The sequence below is a fragment of the Aspergillus pseudoviridinutans genome (genome assembly GCF_018340605.1).
Source record: "Aspergillus pseudoviridinutans IFM 55266 DNA, scaffold_2, whole genome shotgun sequence".
Taxonomy (NCBI): Eukaryota; Fungi; Ascomycota; class Eurotiomycetes; order Eurotiales; family Aspergillaceae; genus Aspergillus; species Aspergillus pseudoviridinutans.
In genome coordinates, this window is record NW_025091282.1 from 1,025,617 (window position 1) to 1,043,034 (window position 17,418).

The 17,418-nt window shown below is 53.4% G+C and overlaps 8 protein-coding genes across 8 annotated transcripts; 2 read left to right on the forward strand and 6 right to left on the reverse strand.

Annotated features, from left to right (window-relative positions):
• Positions 1-1,676: 1,676 nt before the first annotated feature.
• Positions 1,677-4,602, forward strand: exgO (exo-beta-1,3-glucanase Exg0; the record flags this gene model as incomplete). Its single annotated transcript, XM_043298398.1, has 2 exons — positions 1,677-1,905; positions 1,958-4,602. 2 exons carry the CDS (start codon positions 1,677-1,679, stop codon positions 4,600-4,602), a joined length of 2,874 nt encoding a protein of 957 aa, XP_043154333.1.
• A 289-nt stretch (positions 4,603-4,891) lies between these two features.
• Asppvi_002411 (cation diffusion facilitator family transporter) lies at positions 4,892-6,347 on the reverse strand (the record flags this gene model as incomplete). The annotated part of the gene is made up of 2 exons (XM_043298399.1): positions 4,892-5,133; positions 5,189-6,347. 2 exons carry the CDS (start codon positions 6,345-6,347, stop codon positions 4,892-4,894), a joined length of 1,401 nt encoding a protein of 466 aa, XP_043154334.1.
• A 319-nt stretch (positions 6,348-6,666) lies between these two features.
• Asppvi_002412 (lytic polysaccharide monooxygenase) lies at positions 6,667-7,545 on the reverse strand (the record flags this gene model as incomplete). Its single annotated transcript, XM_043298400.1, has 1 exon — positions 6,667-7,545. The coding sequence occupies one exon, from the start codon at positions 7,543-7,545 to the stop codon at positions 6,667-6,669; it is 879 nt and encodes a 292-aa protein (XP_043154335.1).
• Positions 7,546-8,715: 1,170 nt separating this feature from the next.
• Positions 8,716-10,257, reverse strand: Asppvi_002413 (VHS and GAT domain-containing protein; the record flags this gene model as incomplete). The annotated part of the gene is made up of 4 exons (XM_043298401.1): positions 8,716-9,471; positions 9,522-10,007; positions 10,091-10,158; positions 10,221-10,257. 4 exons carry the CDS (start codon positions 10,255-10,257, stop codon positions 8,716-8,718), a joined length of 1,347 nt encoding a protein of 448 aa, XP_043154336.1.
• A 1,211-nt stretch (positions 10,258-11,468) lies between these two features.
• Positions 11,469-12,287, reverse strand: rpl17 (60S ribosomal protein uL22; the record flags this gene model as incomplete). The annotated part of the gene is made up of 3 exons (XM_043298402.1): positions 11,469-11,627; positions 11,687-11,874; positions 12,050-12,287. 3 exons carry the CDS (start codon positions 12,285-12,287, stop codon positions 11,469-11,471), a joined length of 585 nt encoding a protein of 194 aa, XP_043154337.1.
• A 603-nt stretch (positions 12,288-12,890) lies between these two features.
• Asppvi_002415 (D-mandelate dehydrogenase-like dehydrogenase) lies at positions 12,891-14,221 on the reverse strand (the record flags this gene model as incomplete). Its single annotated transcript, XM_043298403.1, has 7 exons — positions 12,891-13,121; positions 13,177-13,458; positions 13,511-13,593; positions 13,651-13,767; positions 13,822-13,936; positions 13,991-14,089; positions 14,141-14,221. 7 exons carry the CDS (start codon positions 14,219-14,221, stop codon positions 12,891-12,893), a joined length of 1,008 nt encoding a protein of 335 aa, XP_043154338.1.
• Positions 14,222-14,941: 720 nt separating this feature from the next.
• On the forward strand, positions 14,942-16,199 carry Asppvi_002416 (NAD(P)-dependent alcohol dehydrogenase; the record flags this gene model as incomplete). Its single annotated transcript, XM_043298404.1, has 2 exons — positions 14,942-15,004; positions 15,057-16,199. The coding sequence occupies 2 exons, from the start codon at positions 14,942-14,944 to the stop codon at positions 16,197-16,199; spliced, it is 1,206 nt and encodes a 401-aa protein (XP_043154339.1).
• Positions 16,200-16,366: 167 nt separating this feature from the next.
• Positions 16,367-17,253, reverse strand: Asppvi_002417 (SDR family NAD(P)-dependent oxidoreductase; the record flags this gene model as incomplete). Its single annotated transcript, XM_043298405.1, has 3 exons — positions 16,367-16,638; positions 16,697-17,139; positions 17,195-17,253. The coding sequence occupies 3 exons, from the start codon at positions 17,251-17,253 to the stop codon at positions 16,367-16,369; spliced, it is 774 nt and encodes a 257-aa protein (XP_043154340.1).
• Positions 17,254-17,418: the final 165 nt, after the last annotated feature.

Genomic DNA, 17,418 nt, shown 5'->3' on the forward strand with positions numbered 1-17,418 from the left:
CCTAGATAATGCGGTGGACCCACCTGCCGTGATGCAGTGTATTCTATGTAGCCTGTAGTCCTGACTCCCGTGATTTATCCGCATAGGCAGTGCCGATATTTCTCATAAGATGGGCAGTCGAACCATGAAGAAAAACTGACTCCCCCATGATAGCGTGACTTTAGACTTTTCCTCCTGCTGACGTATTATGAATTCTGTCTCAAGGGTCAACCGCGACAACGTAACTTGATCCCGACTCAAGAATGTCGAGTCAAGTAACTAGTGAATCCTCCTGACGACCAAGTGGATCTCTGGGCCGTTGATCTGCGCGTCGAGACCGCGCCGCACGCGCCATTGGTCTCGACTGCTATGTGAGGATTCTTGTCATTCTACGTACAGATGCCAGGTACACGAATCATCGGGCAGATCGTTGAGTCCTCAGCGACAAAGCAGGAAATGTGTCAAGCATGGAATGTCCACGCGCTTCATCTCAAGCGCTGTCGGCCTGTACAACCAGACGATTCCTCGCCAAGATGGTTGCAACTGTCGAAATGACAGGTGAGACTGAAGTCCAGAACCGGGAAGAAAGGAATTTGTGTCTTAACTTCACTCGTAGCCAGTATGTGGGTTGTGTCGTCCTGGACGATTTCGAGCTATGTTGTCTAGACCCTAGAATTTGCGTACGGTATATAGGCTACTGGAGGGATCTATTGCTTTTGCTCTAGGAGTTTCTTCCGCTTCTCCTTCTTCTGCCTCTCCTCTTGTGCTCGCAAGTACCCATCTCCCTGCTCTCTTTCTTAGCGTGTCGAGGCCTCTCCTTTCCAAGATTGACTCTTGATTCGTCACCATTATTCCCCTTGCAAGTTCCAACTCGGTCGAATCACTACCTAGTTTGAAGGTTAGTATCTCCGTTTTCCCGATAATGGAACGAGGCCATCAAGGCTTGTCCTTCCTTTAATTTCTTCCGATGGAGCGCTCATTATTTATAGCCGTGGAGAATTAACCTCAAGGGTCGATCATTCAGTCCATCACCGATTTCTGCTGCTTGAAGCGTTTCATCGGCCCGTCGGAGCGTTTCACGCTCGACCAGGACGGCCGCCGTCTTTTAATCTGATTGGTCGCCGGCAGTTGACTTCTGCCCAAGGACTCCCGCTGATTGGCTGTTATTCATTCCTCAACTATAAGAGGTAATTTCAAAACAAAACGCGGCCTGCTCCCTCATTTAATGCCTCTTATTGGTTTTAATGGTGTATTGTGACCGTATTTGTTTGAGAAGGGACAATCGCTATACCTTACCATTCATTCATTTAGGCTTCATTGTTGTTTCTGGCCTGAGGAGTTATCCCTCTTCACCACGGCACTGATCTAGTCCCTCTTTCTAATTATTAACACTTCGGTGTCTCTCTCTCACCCTGTTTCTGTCTCTTCTGTCGCTGTCTTCCCTTCTTTCCTTCACTTTTGGTGGTGTGGTGCTGTGTTCTGTCTCTCCTTCCATTTTCCATCTTTACTTTATTCCCTTCATTCTTTGATATTCCCTTGCATTCTCAGTCTTTCCTTGATACGCGCTCCAATCGTTTATCTTCTACGCGCCAACGAACAAGGCGTAGGCAGACTCTCAGTACTGGTTGCTGATCAGAATTGTTTGCTGCTTGCATCGATCATTGCTGGCTCAGTGATCATATCCCAGTGAAGTGAACATGGCCTTTCTTCGCACCCCGATTGTGCTCTTGCTGGCGCAGATACTGCTCTTCCTAGGCCTTGTCAATGCAGTTCCTACCCCGGAGTCTCTCGATTTGCAAGCGAATCTTGCTACAGATGCTGCGTCAAGCTTCTGGGTGGCCAATATCAACCGGCAAGGCGCCGTGGCTTTTGGTCAGAGCTCGGGTTATCAGGTTTACCGCAATGTGAAGGACTTTGGCGCCAAAGGTAGTCTCCTTCTATTGAGACCACGGTACTTTTTTTCTAACCAACAATCTAGGCGACGGAGTAACCGATGATACTGCGGCAATCAACCAGGCAATATCTTCCGGTAACCGGTGCGGAAAAGGGTGCGATTCCTCTACCACGACTCCCGCTCTGGTTTACTTTCCTCCCGGTACATATGTTGTCTCGAAGCCCATCATCCAGTACTACTACACTCAAATCGTCGGCGATGCCATTAATCTCCCTGTGATCAAAGCGTCCGCCGGCTTCACAGGCATGGCGGTGATTGACGCCGACCCGTACGAGAATGACGGCTCCAACTGGTACACCAACCAGAACAATTTCTTCCGCGCCATCCGCAACCTGGTCATCGACCTCACGGCCATGCCTATGAGTTCCGGTGCTGGTATCCACTGGCAAGTCGGTCAGGCAACCAGCTTGCAGAACATCCGCTTCGAGATGATCAGGGGAGGCGGCGATGCCAACAAGCAGCAAGGTATCTTCATGGACAACGGCTCCGGCGGTTTCATGTCCGACCTGACCTTCAATGGTGGCAACTACGGTATGTTCGTGGGCAACCAGCAATTCACGACCCGCAACCTGATCTTCAACGACTGCAACACGGCTGTCTTCATGAACTGGAACTGGGCCTGGACCTTCAAGTCCATCTCCATCAACAACTGCCAGGTCGGTCTCAACATGTCCAACGCGCCTCAGAACCAGACAGTTGGCTCCGTCCTCCTGCTTGATAGCTCGGTGACCAATACTCCCACTGGCGTTGTTACCGCGTTCACTCAGGACAGTATTCCTGTCGGCGGCGGGGTGTTGATCCTCGAGAATGTCGATTTCACCGGCTCTAATGTGGCCGTTGCCGGTATCCGTGGTAACACTATCCTCCAAGGCGGATCTGTTGTGGCTAGCTGGATGCAGGGTAACACCTACAGTCCAACAAACTCTCTCAACAAGCGCGCAACTCAGGCCAAGGTTCGCGTGGTGACAGAGACAGTTGTCGAGACCGTCCTTGCTTGCCCTGCGCAGTATAGTGAGACCCTGGAATCTGCCCCGGCAAGAACCGCGCCTGCATCAGTAGCGACAGAGGCTCGCCAATCCATGGCAGATGCTTCCGAGTCCACTCAGGTAGCAGGCCAGCTCAGTGCCGCCAGGACTGGTCCTGTGGTGTATCCCACTCTGTCTGGCGGCCTTTCCAAGCCTGGTTTTGGTTCTGGTTCGAGCCTCGGCTCTCAAGTGTCATCGACTAAAAACCCGCCTGTCTCTGCCGGAACTGTCGCTGCCGGAAATCCTCCAGCAGCTCCATCTGCTGGCACCTCTACCCGAGGGACACCTGTTGTCGTTCCAAACGCTCCCCACACCATGAGCACCAAGCCAAACGTTCCCGCTGGACAGGTCTCCGCCTCGTCGGCCACGGTAGCTTCGATAGCCGTGAGCCACAGTGCCTATGCATGCGCAAGCAAGGTAATCACCAAGACGCGAGTCCAGACCGTCATGCCTCAAGCGACCAAGCCAAGCTCTTTATTGAATGGCTCGAAGGTGTTTGAGCGATCCAAGCCTCAGTACACTGAATACGCCGCTTCGTCCTTTGTGAGCGTCAAGTCGGCTGGTGCCAAGGGTGATGGCCAGACCGATGACACGGCCGCCATCCAGAAAGTGCTGAACAGCGTGACGGAGAACCAGATCGTCTACTTCGACCACGGTGCCTACGTCATCACCGACACGATCAAGGTGCCCAAGAATATCAAGATCACCGGTGAAGTCTGGCCCCTTCTCATGGCTTACGGCGAGAAATTTGCGGACGAAAAGAACCCAATTCCCCTTCTCCAGATTGGTCAGCCCGGAGAGAAGGGCTCTGTGGAGATCACCGACCTCGCCATCCAGACGAAGGGACCCGCGCCCGGCGCAGTCCTGATGGAATGGAATGTTGGCGAAACCAGCCAGGGATCTGTGGGTATGTGGGATGTGCACTTCCGCATTGGTGGCTCTGCGGGCACGGAACTGCAGAGCGACAAGTGCTCCAAGAACCCCCAGGCGACCACAACCCCGAACCCGGAGTGCATCGGTGCGTTCCTGTTGCTGCACATCACCGAGCATGCCAGCGCCTACGTCGAGAACGCTTGGTTCTGGACGGCGGACCACGAGCTCGATCTGGCCGACCACAACCAGATCAACATCTACACCGGCCGTGGTGTCCTGGTTGAGAGCGATGGTCCCGTCTGGTTGTATGGCACGGCCTCGGAGCACCACCAGCTGTACGAGTACCAGGTTGCAAACGCGCAGAACGTCTTCATGGCCCTGATCCAGACGGAGACGCCTTACTACCAGTCCAACCCCGACGCACTGACACCCTTCACGCCCCAGACCACATGGAACGATCCCACCTTCGCTCATTGCACGACCGCCTCGTGCCGCAAGGCCTGGGGTCTGCGCGTGTTGAACACCTCAGACCTTTTCGTGTACGGGGCGGGTCTGTACAGCTTCTTCGACAATTACGGGCAGACATGCTTGGAGCCCGAGTCGTGCCAGGAGAACATGGTGGAGGTTGACTGCTCGAATGTCCATCTGTACGGACTGAGCACCAAGGCCAGCGTCAACATGATCACCTCGTCGAACGGCGCGGGTATTGTGCCTCAGGACGAGAACGAGAGTAACTTTTGCTCTACTATTGCTCTCTTTGAACAATCGTGATCAATTTTTGTTGCCTGTTGCGTGTGCTGATGACAGTCATGGCTCTCTTTCTTGTTCTTTGTTTTCTTGGGTTTATTTCACAGGACACCCGTCTGTTTCTTGCTCTGGCGAGCCAGGGTTGCAGGTATCTAGAGGCCAGTGGTGGTTGCAGATAGATATGACATATGGATACACCTTAGACAGCATACATTGATTCCCAATGATCCTTGCGAGAACATCCCAGCCCATACAAGTATTCCATAATAGCAATAGCCAATGGTAGATTCAGAAATCACAGAAGATATAGCGACTACAGCTCCTTCTTCAAGAAATGCTCCGGCTTGTGAGTCGTCTCATAGTCGACATGGACATAGGCCCGCTCCACATCGGGCAACGACTCGAGCTTGATCTGCAGCTCCTCGGCGACGTCGTGGGTCGCCCGCAGGGACTCCTCGGGGTCCATGACGATGTCGACTTCGACGAGCAGCCGGGGCCCGGAGGTATACGCGCGGACGGTGTCGATGGCAGTGATGTACGGGGAATGAGTCATAGCTGATAGATCATTAGCCTCTTCAATAATCTAGAGATGAAACGCAATGGAACACACAGATATAAGTGATGAGCTGCTGCATCTTGGTATCGGCGGTGACGCCGATGAGCAGCTGGAACTCATGGTAGGCGGTATGCAGCCAGAGCACGCTGATGAGGACGGAGAGGAGAATGGCGCCCATGGGATCGATCCACCAGCGCAGTTTACTGCCGCCGACGGAGGTGAGGATACCGAAGCCGTTGATGAGGAGGTCGTTGCGGTGGTCTTCCCAGAGGATTCTGATCTGGGAGACCTGGTTGCGGAGGGCCCAGCAGTACAGGAAGAGGGCGAGTTTGGTGCAGAAGGCGACGACGACGGCGATGACGGAGGGGAGGTGGAAGGAGCCCGTGGCGGCGTCGGAGCCCTCCACCAGCTCGCGGACGGAGAAGGCGATGAGGATGAAGGAGACGGCCGTCATGAGGAAGCAGAAGCAGATGTTGCCTGCTGTTTCGATGCGGGCCTTGCCGGCGGGGAACTTGCGGGGGTCGACGCGGTTGACGGCCTTGTTGCAGAGCAGGAGGGTGAGGTTGGAGCAGGGGTCGAAGATGGCGTCGGCCATGGTTGTGAAGAGGGAGAGGGAGCCGGAGGAGATGGCGCCGTAGAGCTGGAGGACGGAGAGGACGACGTTGGCGGCGAAGGAGCCGTAGACGGCGATGCGGTAGCGGAGGGCGTTGTTGCTGTTGAGCTCGCGCGCGGCGCGGACGTGTTCCTCGACGGGCTTGAGCATGCGCTCGATGTTCTCGTTCTGCGCCTTGTAGAAGCCCTGCAGTTGGCGCGAGGCGAGGGTGTTGGAGATGGCATTGCGGCTGCGGTGTTTGATTCCTGCAGCGGCGGCGGAGGAGGAGGAGGAGGAGACATCGCGTTTGCGCGAGGTGTTGGCTACTGGTTGGATCTGGCGGATCTCCTCGGCGGTTTTCAGCTTCGAGGCGAGTTGGAAGGGATCGTTTTCCGCGGTGTACCGGGGCGGCGGCTGGCCTTCTTCATCGCTGCTTGCGTTCGTACGGTGCTGAGAATTGTGTGGTTGTGTCTGATCAGAGGGATCGAGAGCCGTGCTGGTGGCAGCGTTCAAGCTCAAGGCCGGTGAGCCCCGGTCTCGGGGGATGTGCGAGTGTAGGGTGTGCGGGTTGAAGGGTGAAGGGTGGTGAGAGATGCTGTGTCGAAAGTGACTGTCCTCCATGGTGAAGCAGTTGATTCTACGGAGTAAATCAATATCAACTTATGATGGATGATGAGAAGACGAAGGGATGAATAGGTTTTATCATTGACGGTGAGAAAAGAGTGAGGCCATCCGAGCTTCCCGAAAAGGAAAAAACCCGGCTTGGCAGTGGCTGAGCTTATCTTATCTGATCACCGCATTTGTCAGGGGTAGACCAACAGTACTTATGCATTATTATGCCTATTCCACTAGTACGGCAGACTTATGCAGACAGGCAATTCTATTTCTATCACTAGTTACACACATCTCACCCCCCATGTGATACACCGGCGCTTTATTCCTAAGCAGCATACTGCAGCAGACTCTTCAGGAGAGAACCAATGAAGCTAAGCTGCTCCTCAGCAGTGCCGCTGGTGGGGAAGGACGTGGACGAACCGGCGCCATTGGCGGTGCCAGTGGTCGCGGTGGCAGACGGCTTCACGCTGGTGACCATAGTGGTAGGCGTGGAGACAACGTTGTTTCCGGTGCTGGGAGTGGTGACAGCAAGGCTGGCAGTAGTGGTTGCAGCCGAAGAGGAGCCGGAGCCGGAGCTGGAGCCGGAGCTGGAGCCAGAGCTGGAACCAGAGCTGGAAGAGCCAGAGCCACCAACGGTGAAGTCAATGCAGGACTCGTAGGTCTGGTCGATCGACTGGGCATACCAGTACCACTGGAGGACACAGGCACCGGCCTCGGAGCACTTGCTGCCCAGGTTGTCGGGGATGGTGACGCTGAAGTTGGTCTCGTCCTTGGTGACACCGGTGGCGGTCGAGGCGTAGTTGCTCCAGGACTTGAGAGTATTGCCAATCACAGAGTTGGTGGCGGTGTCGACGACGGAGACGTTGGCTACACCGGTGTGAGGGGCACGGATGTCAACCACGAAGTCGACGGTCTGGCCCGCGGTGTACGAGTAGACGTTGTCCTTGTTGTCGGCGAACTTGTAACCCTTGCAGAGCCAGATATCACACTCCCCGGCGTTGTAGTCGCTCTGGCTCTTGGCGACCTGGAGCTCACCCTGGATGTTGCCGTAGTTGTCGGACTGCTGGTTGACCTCTACCTGGTTACCGCAGGCAGCCTTCATGGCCGCACCGGGCATACGAGCCTTGGGAGAGGTGACAAAACCGTGACCGTGGACCATAGAGACCAGGCCGGCGAGGGCAACAAGAGTTCCGGTTTGCTTCATTGTGTTGGTTGTGGGTGGTGGGAATCGAAATGTGGAAAGTATAAGGTTCAGAGAATGGAGCAGGTATACCAGTATACCGAACGTGGATCGATCAAGGAGAGTCTTAGACTGAAGCGAAAGGAAAGAATGAAATGGTCACAGACCTAACAATCTCAGAAGAAAGAATGTGGAATGAAGCAAGCCTGCGTGCTGAGAGAAGGAGAAGAGAGGAGCAGAGAGCAAGGCAGCCCGACCAACTCTATATACAACGACCAACAGGGCCAGCTCCAGGAGCGACGTCCATTCTGAGACACGACTTTAGCCTCAAACAGGGATTCAGGAACAGACTTCATCCCGAAATTTCACCAGTTGCGCCGGCTTACTCCACCGGAGAAGGGCATTTGTGAGCTATGTTGGTCTAGGAGCTGGACATAGCTCAGGGTTGGCAATAGCTTAGCCGTTAGCTATCCACTAAGCCGCTAAAAGCGAGTCAGAGGGCATCGGAGGGCAACCGACCGACTCACTGGGCATGGAAAATGTCTAAGCAGACCGAAGCGCCGACGTGGTTTTGGATAAATTGACATGAAACAAATGGAGACGGCGGTGGATTTGCTTTAGGAGCTGCTCCGGGATGCTTGGCACTCTGCGAGTTTCAGCTTCATTAAGACCACCGCCCCATGAGAGACAGCCCTCATATCGTGCGACGTCTAGCCTTCAATGGCGAATCKGGCTGCTTCCCTAGGCAAAGTTTTTATGCCGGAGTTTGTCCTGCTGTAATATCCGTGGGAGATTCATGAGTCGTAGCGTCCTAAACATCAATCTATATGCTTGACGCCTTCACATGCGCTCAGTACGACGACCCACTGGATAAATATGTAAGCGACAAAACAGGCATCAGGTCCATATAGTAGTCTCCACAATTGATGATGATTTTATGTTCGAATTCCTCGTTCCTTGATCAATCATCCACGAATTATATCACACGCAAAAGGGGGATAATGCCACAAGTAATCAAAACGCAGGGGGAATATCCAATGCTCATGATTCGCAAAGTGGTATCGCATCAATTATATCCATCATAATGAAAGCGGCTAGATTGCACCGAAAAGCAAAGTGGCTCAAGAACGCCCAATCGTCTGAATTATCCGTATTTACCGGAAATGGCCGAGCCAGACTTAAATCACCCCGATATTAGAGAGTGTGCTGCGTAGCATGTTGGTATGGCCCTGCCTGTTGCTGGTTCTCTGTGGCACCCAGAGTGTTGTTGGTTGTACTGTAGTCATCCGCAAATGGATTCTGTACCTGGAAATCCTCCGACCGGTACTCGTACCGAGCCGCGCTATTATTCACGGGCGCTGCCGTCGGAGGCGCCGCTGACAAAGGAGCCGCCGTTGCAGTGCTCTGCTGCTGCTGCTGCGGCGGTGGTGGTGAGGATACCGAGGGGGAGGGACTTTGCTCTTGTCGCTGCGGCACTGGGAGCACAGGGAGCGGACGACTGGTACCAGCCGCACTGGCTCCGTTCGATGAAATGGGTGACTGGCTGCCCGAGTTGCCGGTTGCTTTGCGGGCGCTGAGGAAGGCATGCTGGTACTTGGACAAGGCGACCGACAGCTCATCATTCGTCTCGATCAAGGTCTGAAGCGTGTTCTCGTCCGGTGCGGGATTCGTCGAATGGATATAGTTCTGAATGGCGCGGGATGCCGTCTGGCAGCGAGTACAGAATTCCTTGATGAGCTCGTTTTCGTTGAACTCTGCGGGGGGCGTCGACTGAACGAACTGCAGGAGTAACTTGGCCGACGTTTTGGCTTCTGTCACGCGAGCAGCGAGTTCATCTGGCGGTGGTAGTGTCGACGCAGGCCGGGTAGAGTTCTGCATGTATGGGTATGCCTGCTGCTGCTGCTGCTGCGGCGGCGACCGTGAAGATCTCCAGGTGCTCTGCCCAAGCGCCTACCGTTAGCAATGTATTGCATTACTTCACCATGACTTGACAAACATACCCCACTGTTCTGCCTGCTCAATTTACTTTTCTCCTTCTTCCACATCTGCATCAGCGGCGCTAGATCCTCGTCCCACTGTCGCTGCGACTCGATGGCATCCAGAGTTTCCCGCAGGAAGTGTTGCACGTTGAGGTCCCACCCATCACGCAGGAGACTCTTTATCGTAGCGACGAACTTGGCATCGATGTTGCGTGTAAAGGTGTGGCCCGGATTGTCGATGAGTATGCGCATAAGCATAATCGCATTGTATTGGATCTGGGCTGGAGTCGAGGCTGGATCGGACAGGTATTTGCGAAGCCGCTGGGCAGCCTCTCTGGCGGCATTGGGGCTGGACTCTGCGCTTTCGACAATTGCGGGCAGGTGAACGAATTCGTTTCCTTGCTGTGCGACCGCGATATCAGCGATATTTTGCAATGACGGCTCAGTTGGTGAGCCAAATGAGCCAACATACTCGGTTGTCTTGCTGTCCCCCGCTCTCGCAGAAATCTTTCTGTAATCCCCAGTTGTCGCATTAGTGATTATTCGATATTTGACGTCATTCGAACGATATTTCCGAGGGTCATACGTACCACTGCTTTCAGAATCGTTCCCTCGGGCGAGTCATCCGGGTACTCCGAAGGGCTGCTGAGCGATGGGCCTATTTCTAATGAGCGTCCCGGGGTAAACAAGGGTCCATAGAAGGGGCGGATGGGGACTCACTCGAGCGCCTGCTGAGAGAACCAAATATGCGCTTCATTATATAGAATACGTGAAAACGAGATATACAACAAGAATCCCTCGCAGAATATAGTGGTAAGACAAGAGGAGAGGGAAAGAAGACAGACTGGCTAGATGAACCCCAGCGCAGCCGACAACCCCAACTAGGTAGAAAGTAGCTTAAGTACGGAGATGTTTAGGCAGTACCTGCGCGGAAGGCAGAAACGCAAACCTCCGATGTGCCTGGACCATAATCAGAACCATAACCATAAACCAAAATTATAGCCACGAGCCACAATCCGTAGTCTGAAATATATGGTTAGGTAGGCCCGAGTTGGCAGTGGCAATGTCACGTCAAGGACACGCAAGCAAGCTTTCTGTTCTTTGGAGGATGAGCATTCAAATCAGTCCTCGGTCCAACGGTCGCAACGCAGTTATTCTTCCGGACTATAGTCTGAGCAGGTGATGCAAGCGAGTACACTTGATACGTATGCATATCGGAATTAAGAGTCTTACTCCATCAGCACGCAACAAGCTATTCGTTGAACCAGTTTAAGCTCCGCATCGAATGTCATGCTCTGGCTGAAAAAGACAAGCAGAGAAGCACCGCCACGCTTGGCTCTCAAGGCATCAATGATATGTTGCAGAAGCTGACGAATGTCGCCTTTCTTTGGTCAAGCATCTATGGCTGGTGATGGGTTTTTGAGTTCACCTTCATGTTTAACCTTTGGACTACAAGACATAAGCGAAAGTTTCATGTTGTTACACTGTAGAGTCTAATGGTCTGGATTCGAGTAGTCTCGAAACATCAAGGAAAGATTGGTATCAAGGAAAAGATGAATCCGTATCCCGTTCATGAAATAACGCTCGACATTATCTCGAAATATATGAGAGAAGGTCCGGGCTGGTTGTACCAAGACAAGAAACCGATCATCAACCGATTGCCAGACGAGAACCTCAGTTACTCAATCCCAGCCTCGAAACGTCGGACGGAGACAGAACCAAAAAAAATGATCAGACCTGTCAAAGGTCTATGCCGACGGACCCTCCGCGAGGTATCCCTAGCCTATATCTTTTGTCTCATGCTCATCGCCAGTTTGGTTTCGAATTTTTTCGTTTTATTCAGAAGATAGAATAATGGAAATTCTTTTGCATTCCTTTCCGTGACCAGGTATTTGTTCCGTACAACAGCAAACTCCGGCTTCCCATTCATTTTCCGACTACCCTAACCCCCCGACATCTACAGCCCGCTTACGCCTCGATGAGGGCACGGCGGATCTGAGTACCACGCTGGCGGGAGCTGAGGTGGGCACCCTCGCGCTTGGCGACTTGAGGGGCCTTCTGGACGGTCTCCTCACCCTCGGTAAGGATGAGCTCAATGTGGCAGGGGTTGGTCATGTAGGGGTTGATCTAGTGTCCGAGTCAGTCTCATTGGTTGATTTCCAGCTGTGGAACGTAGGTCAACGTACACGACCGTGAGCACGGTAGGTGCGTCTCCGGCCCTTGGGAGCCTGGTTGACCTGGATGTGCTTGACAATGAGGTTGCCGGTGTCGAGACCCTTGGTGTCGGCGTTGGCCTCAGCGTTCTTCAGGAGGTCGAGGAGGAACTGAGCGGACTTGACGGGCCAGCGAGCCTTGCTGACACCCCACTGCTTGCCTGTAATACAGTCAGCATTTGATTTCAATATGTTCCCCCAAATGGTCATCGGTCCGCGTTCCATGCAGAAAGCCTTAGAAACTCCATCTTGTCTCTTCGCCAAAACCACCAGACATTCCCATAAACGTGAACCGATACCTCCACTTCAAGGGACAAAGAAATTGTCGACACTCACCCTGAGCGCTGCGACCAATGCTGCCAGCGTACCGCCGGAAGGGAACAACCTCGGTCTTGGTCTTGACGTTCTCGAGGAAGGTAAGGGCGCGCTGCAGCTTCATGCCGTTGATGGCCTGAGCGGTCTCACGGGTGTTCTTGAAGCTGACACGCAGGTAAGAGCCCCGGGCGCGGGCGCTCTTTGCGGCCGGAATGTCCTGAGCAGCGTAACGGACCTGATGCAAACAAAGACCCAACATCAGCAAATTCCATTTCCTATTCCCAATTCCTTCATGGCATATAAAACGGAGGGGAAACGATGGCGTCGGTAGAATTCAAATTTTCGAATTTTTCCTTTTCGTGAACAGGGCATAGCCAGGAACGACACAGGTAAAGGTCGAACATCGCTGGTGCAACGGGAAACGTCCTGAGAGCGTATTTCCTCAACTCTTGTCGGCTGCCTTTTTTTCCTTTTCGATCCATTCCTTCGCCATCGTTTCCGTCGTCTTGAATAATGTCAAAAACACTCACCATCTTGATGCGGTTGCCGAGCGGGGTGGTCCTCGATGTCGGATGAGAAGTTTGTCGCTTTGCTTTGGTCGGCCGCTGGAATCTTGAGATCGCGAAGCTCGCTCGTTGTGGTGCGCTTTTTCGCTCTTGGCGCCCGCACGCCCTAAGCGAGCCCTAACACTAGACCCAGTCCGGTAGTCATATCACTCACCGCCCGGCAGATMAGAACGTCAAAGTTGCTCTATAAGCTTTATCTCATTGATGGTTATTATGGTTATTAGTATAGGGAAATGGTCGTCTATAAAATGTGCATTGCTCTATCGAGATGAAAATAAAGTCTATTGGATCATCAGTTACTTCCCATTCTGCCCCTTGAAGATATCCTTCTGCTCCGGCACCAATGTGATCATCTCGCCCTTCTCCACCGCCGAGCGCAAGTTGTTCAGGACCAAGAGCTCCATTTCCTTCTGAGTCTCATAGGTTGCGGTTCCAATATGTGGTAGCAGCATCACGCGGGGGTTATTTACAAGTCCAGGTTCTATCTCGGGCTCATTCTCATACACATCCAGACCAGCGGACATGACCTGTCGCATTACGTTACTACCCATAACGCAGGAAGAAGGATAGGATGGAGCTTACCTTGCCCGAATCCAAAGCGGCGACCAGAGCCTTTTCGTCAATCAAAGCACCACGAGCCGTGTTCACAATGACCACACCGTCTTTCATCTTCTGGAACTCCTTCTCGCCAATGATATGGCGAGTTTTGGCATTGAGGGCGAGGTTCAGGCTGAGGACATCCGCGTTCGCCAGCAGCTCATCAAACGAGACATACTGCGCATCCCCCTCAAGCTGTGGTGAGAGCCTCGATCTGTTGTGGTACTGTATCTTCATTCCGAACGCTCGTGCGCGACTGGCCATTTCCTATTTGCAAAGTCAGCTGCCGGATCCTGCGACTTGAAAGAACATGGCTTACCCTTCCGATTCCTCCCATCCCGAGAATACCAAGCACCTTGCCCTGAGGGTCATGCCCAAGCGTAGTCTTTCCCTGCCATTGGCCTATGAAAATTGTCAATTTTTTTCAGGTTTCGTAGAATTGAACAGCAGAATACTAACCAGCGCGGAGAGCAGATAAGGGGACATAAGCCTGGCGCAAAGCGCCAATCATCAGGAAGATGCCTACATCGGCTGTTGCGTGGTTAACAGCGACTGGGGTACTGGAGACAGCAATTCCTGTACTTTATCAGCTTTTCTGATTTCTGTATCGAAAGTCGTAGATGATCGTACCCTTCTCTGAACAGCCCGGGATGTCAATGTTGTCGTAGCCAGCTCCATTGTGGCAGATATACTTTAATGACTTGGGAAGGACCGAGAGCAACTCTGTGTCGAATGGACCAGTGAACTGAGCTCAATCAGCAAGTAGGCCTTTATCGCCCCGTTCCACTGGTGCGTTTACCTTGTTAGACGCATTGGATCGGTAAATCACTACCACATCATCGTACTTCCCGTCTTTGCAATTCCGGATGAACTCGTCTCTTGTGCCTTCGGGAAATTCCTTCAACGCTACATTAGAGATGACACTCCCAGAGCACAATCGCGAACTCACCTTTAGAGTCAGAATGGACGAGAGATCCTCCCATTCCTTTCTGGCGTGGGTGATGGCACCGATGAGTAGAGCTGAAGGCATGATGTCAGAGTTGGAGAGCGGGGTGAGAGCTCTTATCGTGGTGTAAGAAGAATTCAATGTTCAGGAACTGAGCGCAGGGAGGGACGGAGTACTTGAGATACGAAGAAAGGAGAAAGGGAGATACGCAAAGAGATAATTGAAAGGATTCACCTGACTAGTATCTGGACCTCTGATCATGTTTACTGATATTGTTTCTCGACTTGATCTTGGTTATCATTTCCCGGAGCTCCTCCAAATTGCGTGGGGGTTACCAGTATTACAGCACGGTATTCTTACACCAGTCGATACATCAATACATAGATACGAACTGCGATACAGCGAAACAATGGCATTATTTATGCCAGACGCAGAAGATGTGAGGAATAAACATGACTAACGTTCAGATAGACTGAAATAGACTGAGGAGGCTATCTATAAGTCGCTGATGCAGACGAATTGCCCTAAATTCAGGATACTCCCGACCGTGGTGTTTAAATACAACATGTTATGTTGGTAATCTACGCTGTCGGCTATTGAAAAGCGGTTCAATTCCCGCTGCGGAGCAAATCCGGTATGACCCCACGTTATTCAATGGCCGACGAGGGGAGGAGAAGATGAATAACTGGTGATGCTTCGGAGTCATCCATAATAGTTCTTCTGCCATGAGTAATGATTAGATGTGAACTTTTCTCCTCCAAGGTCCCTCTTGATCCCATCAACAAGGACATTTCAACAAGCACCATGACCACCACAACCACCACAACAACAGCACTCGTCCTCCACGGCGCCAAAGATCTCCGCCTGGTAAGTAATAACTTTTTTGTCCTAAAACAGCTCGATAATAACACACGTCCAGGAATCACGACCTATCTCCCCTCCCACCGGCTCCGAAGTCCAGGTCGCCATCCGTGCAACCGGTCTCTGCGGCTCAGACCTCCACTACTACAACCACGGCCGCAATGGCGACTTCGTCGTGCGCGAGCCCATGTGCCTCGGCCACGAATCCTCCGGCACCGTCACAGCCCTCGGGCCAGACGTGACAACCCTCCAGGTCGGCGACCGCGTCGCCCTCGAAGTCGGGCTCCCCTGTCGCAAGTGCACCCTCTGCCGCACCGGCCGCTACAACATCTGCCCGGACATGAAGTTCCGCAGCAGCGCTAAGCTCTTCCCCCATCTCGACGGCACCCTCATGGAACTCACCAACCACCCCGCCGACCTATGCCACAAGCTCCCCGCGAACGTCTCCTACGCCGGCGGCGCCCTCGTCGAGCCTCTCGCCGTCTGCCTGCACGCCATCCGCCGCTCGCACCCGCCCACACGCGCTGAAGTGGAACTGGCCACAGCACAAGGCGACCAGACCGCCGCGCTGATCTTCGGCGCAGGAGCCATCGGCCTCCTCCTCGCAGCTGCGCTAGCCACCTCGCAGCCCTTCACCTCCATCGTTGTGGCGGACATCGACCCCGCGCGCCTGGAGATCGCAAACTCCCTCAACCTAGGCCTGAAGACCCACCTCCTCCCCAGAGGCGGCGACAAGGCCAACCCGCCGCCTGCCCCGGACGCCCCTGCCGCAGAGCACAACGCGTACGCCATGCAAAATGCCCAGCGGACCGCAGCGGCGCTGAAAGAAGCAAATGGCGTTGCGTCGGGATTTGTGCGCGTGTACGAGTGTACGGGGGTGCCGGCGTGCGTGCAGGCGGGAATCTACGCCGCCAGCCCTGGCGCGGTCCTCGTGCAGATCGGGATGGGGAATCCGATCCAGACGTTGCCGGTGAGCGCGGCGGCGCTCCGGGAGGTGGATATCATCGGCACGTTCCGGTATGACGGCCATGCGTACCCGGCTGCGATTGAGTTGATGGCTAGTGGGAAGCTCGACCATGTCGAGAAGCAGGTTGTTACCCATCGGGTCAAACTTGAGGATGGGAGTCGGGCGTTTGCTCTGGCGGGGAAGGGAGTGGACGAGACGGGAAGGCCGGTGGTCAAGGTTGTCATTGAAAGCTAGATTTGATTTTGTTTGTGTTCGTCTGGCAATGTATACCCTGTTTGTAAATGATGGGCCGAGGAGCAAGTGTAACTTACGCGCTGCACATGTGGCATATGTACAGGATTAAGACATGTACTTGCATGATTGATTTCCTTATATGAAAAGTATTCACAAGAACTGCATATTTATTTTAAACCACCCGCCAGCAGCAAACTCTGGCCAGTCATGTAGCCCGTCGTTACGAGCATGCTCACAACATTAGCCACTTCGTCAGGGGTACCCAGTCGACCAAGTGGAATGCCCGCTGCGACCTCAGGGATGGCTTGGGCGCTGGGAATCATGCCAGTGTCGCCGATCATCGCCGGCGCCACGTCATTGACGCTGATATTGTATTCTGCCAGACGAGTCGCGAGATTCTTCATCATGCCAGTCATCCCGCCTTTCGACGCAGCATAATCTATGAGAAGGGTCAGCTGTCTGAGGTTCAGGTCTAGGACAGAGGCTTAGACACTTACGACATCCATTGATTCCGCCGCCGTACCCGGCAATCGAGGACATAAAGACGATCCGACCCCATCGCTGCTCCCTCATATGGTCGACAACCCCCTTCACGAGGATGAAGGAGGCCCGCAGATTCACGTTGATGGTATAGTCAAACTCTTCCAGTGAGATATCCCAAACCTGTGGGATGCGCTTGCCGTAGCCTGCGTTGGAGACAAGAATGTCCGGTCGCTGTCCGTGCTCTTTGTCAATCTGTGTGAACATTGTTTGGATTTGCTCTGCAGACGCAACGTCAACCTGGTGGATTGAAATGCGAAGTGTATCGGCGCCATCTGCGGCCGGTTGACTGGATCTAAGCTCTTTTACAAGCGCATTCGTTGCCTCGAGGTTGGTAGAGTACGTCAAGGCGAGATGGACTCCCTTCTGGGCCAGCTGACGAGCGCATGCTGCTCCGATCCTAGAGAAAGTGTCAGCATCAAGACAACTACAAATTGGATAAAAAAGATGCTTACCCTCCAGATGCCCCAGTGATGAGGGCCAATCGGCCACGTACCTCATTCAACTGCGCCATTGGTAAATAGTATTAGAGTGACAATATGATCTGCACCGTTTAAAACGACAGCCAGGCTATAGAGCAACCCTTTGATACTCGGGGGAGAGGATGATGAACAATGCTTCGCCCCTCGGCTACCCACTTGCAGCTGTTTGCTTCCTCGGAGCAACCTCCGAGTGAGGG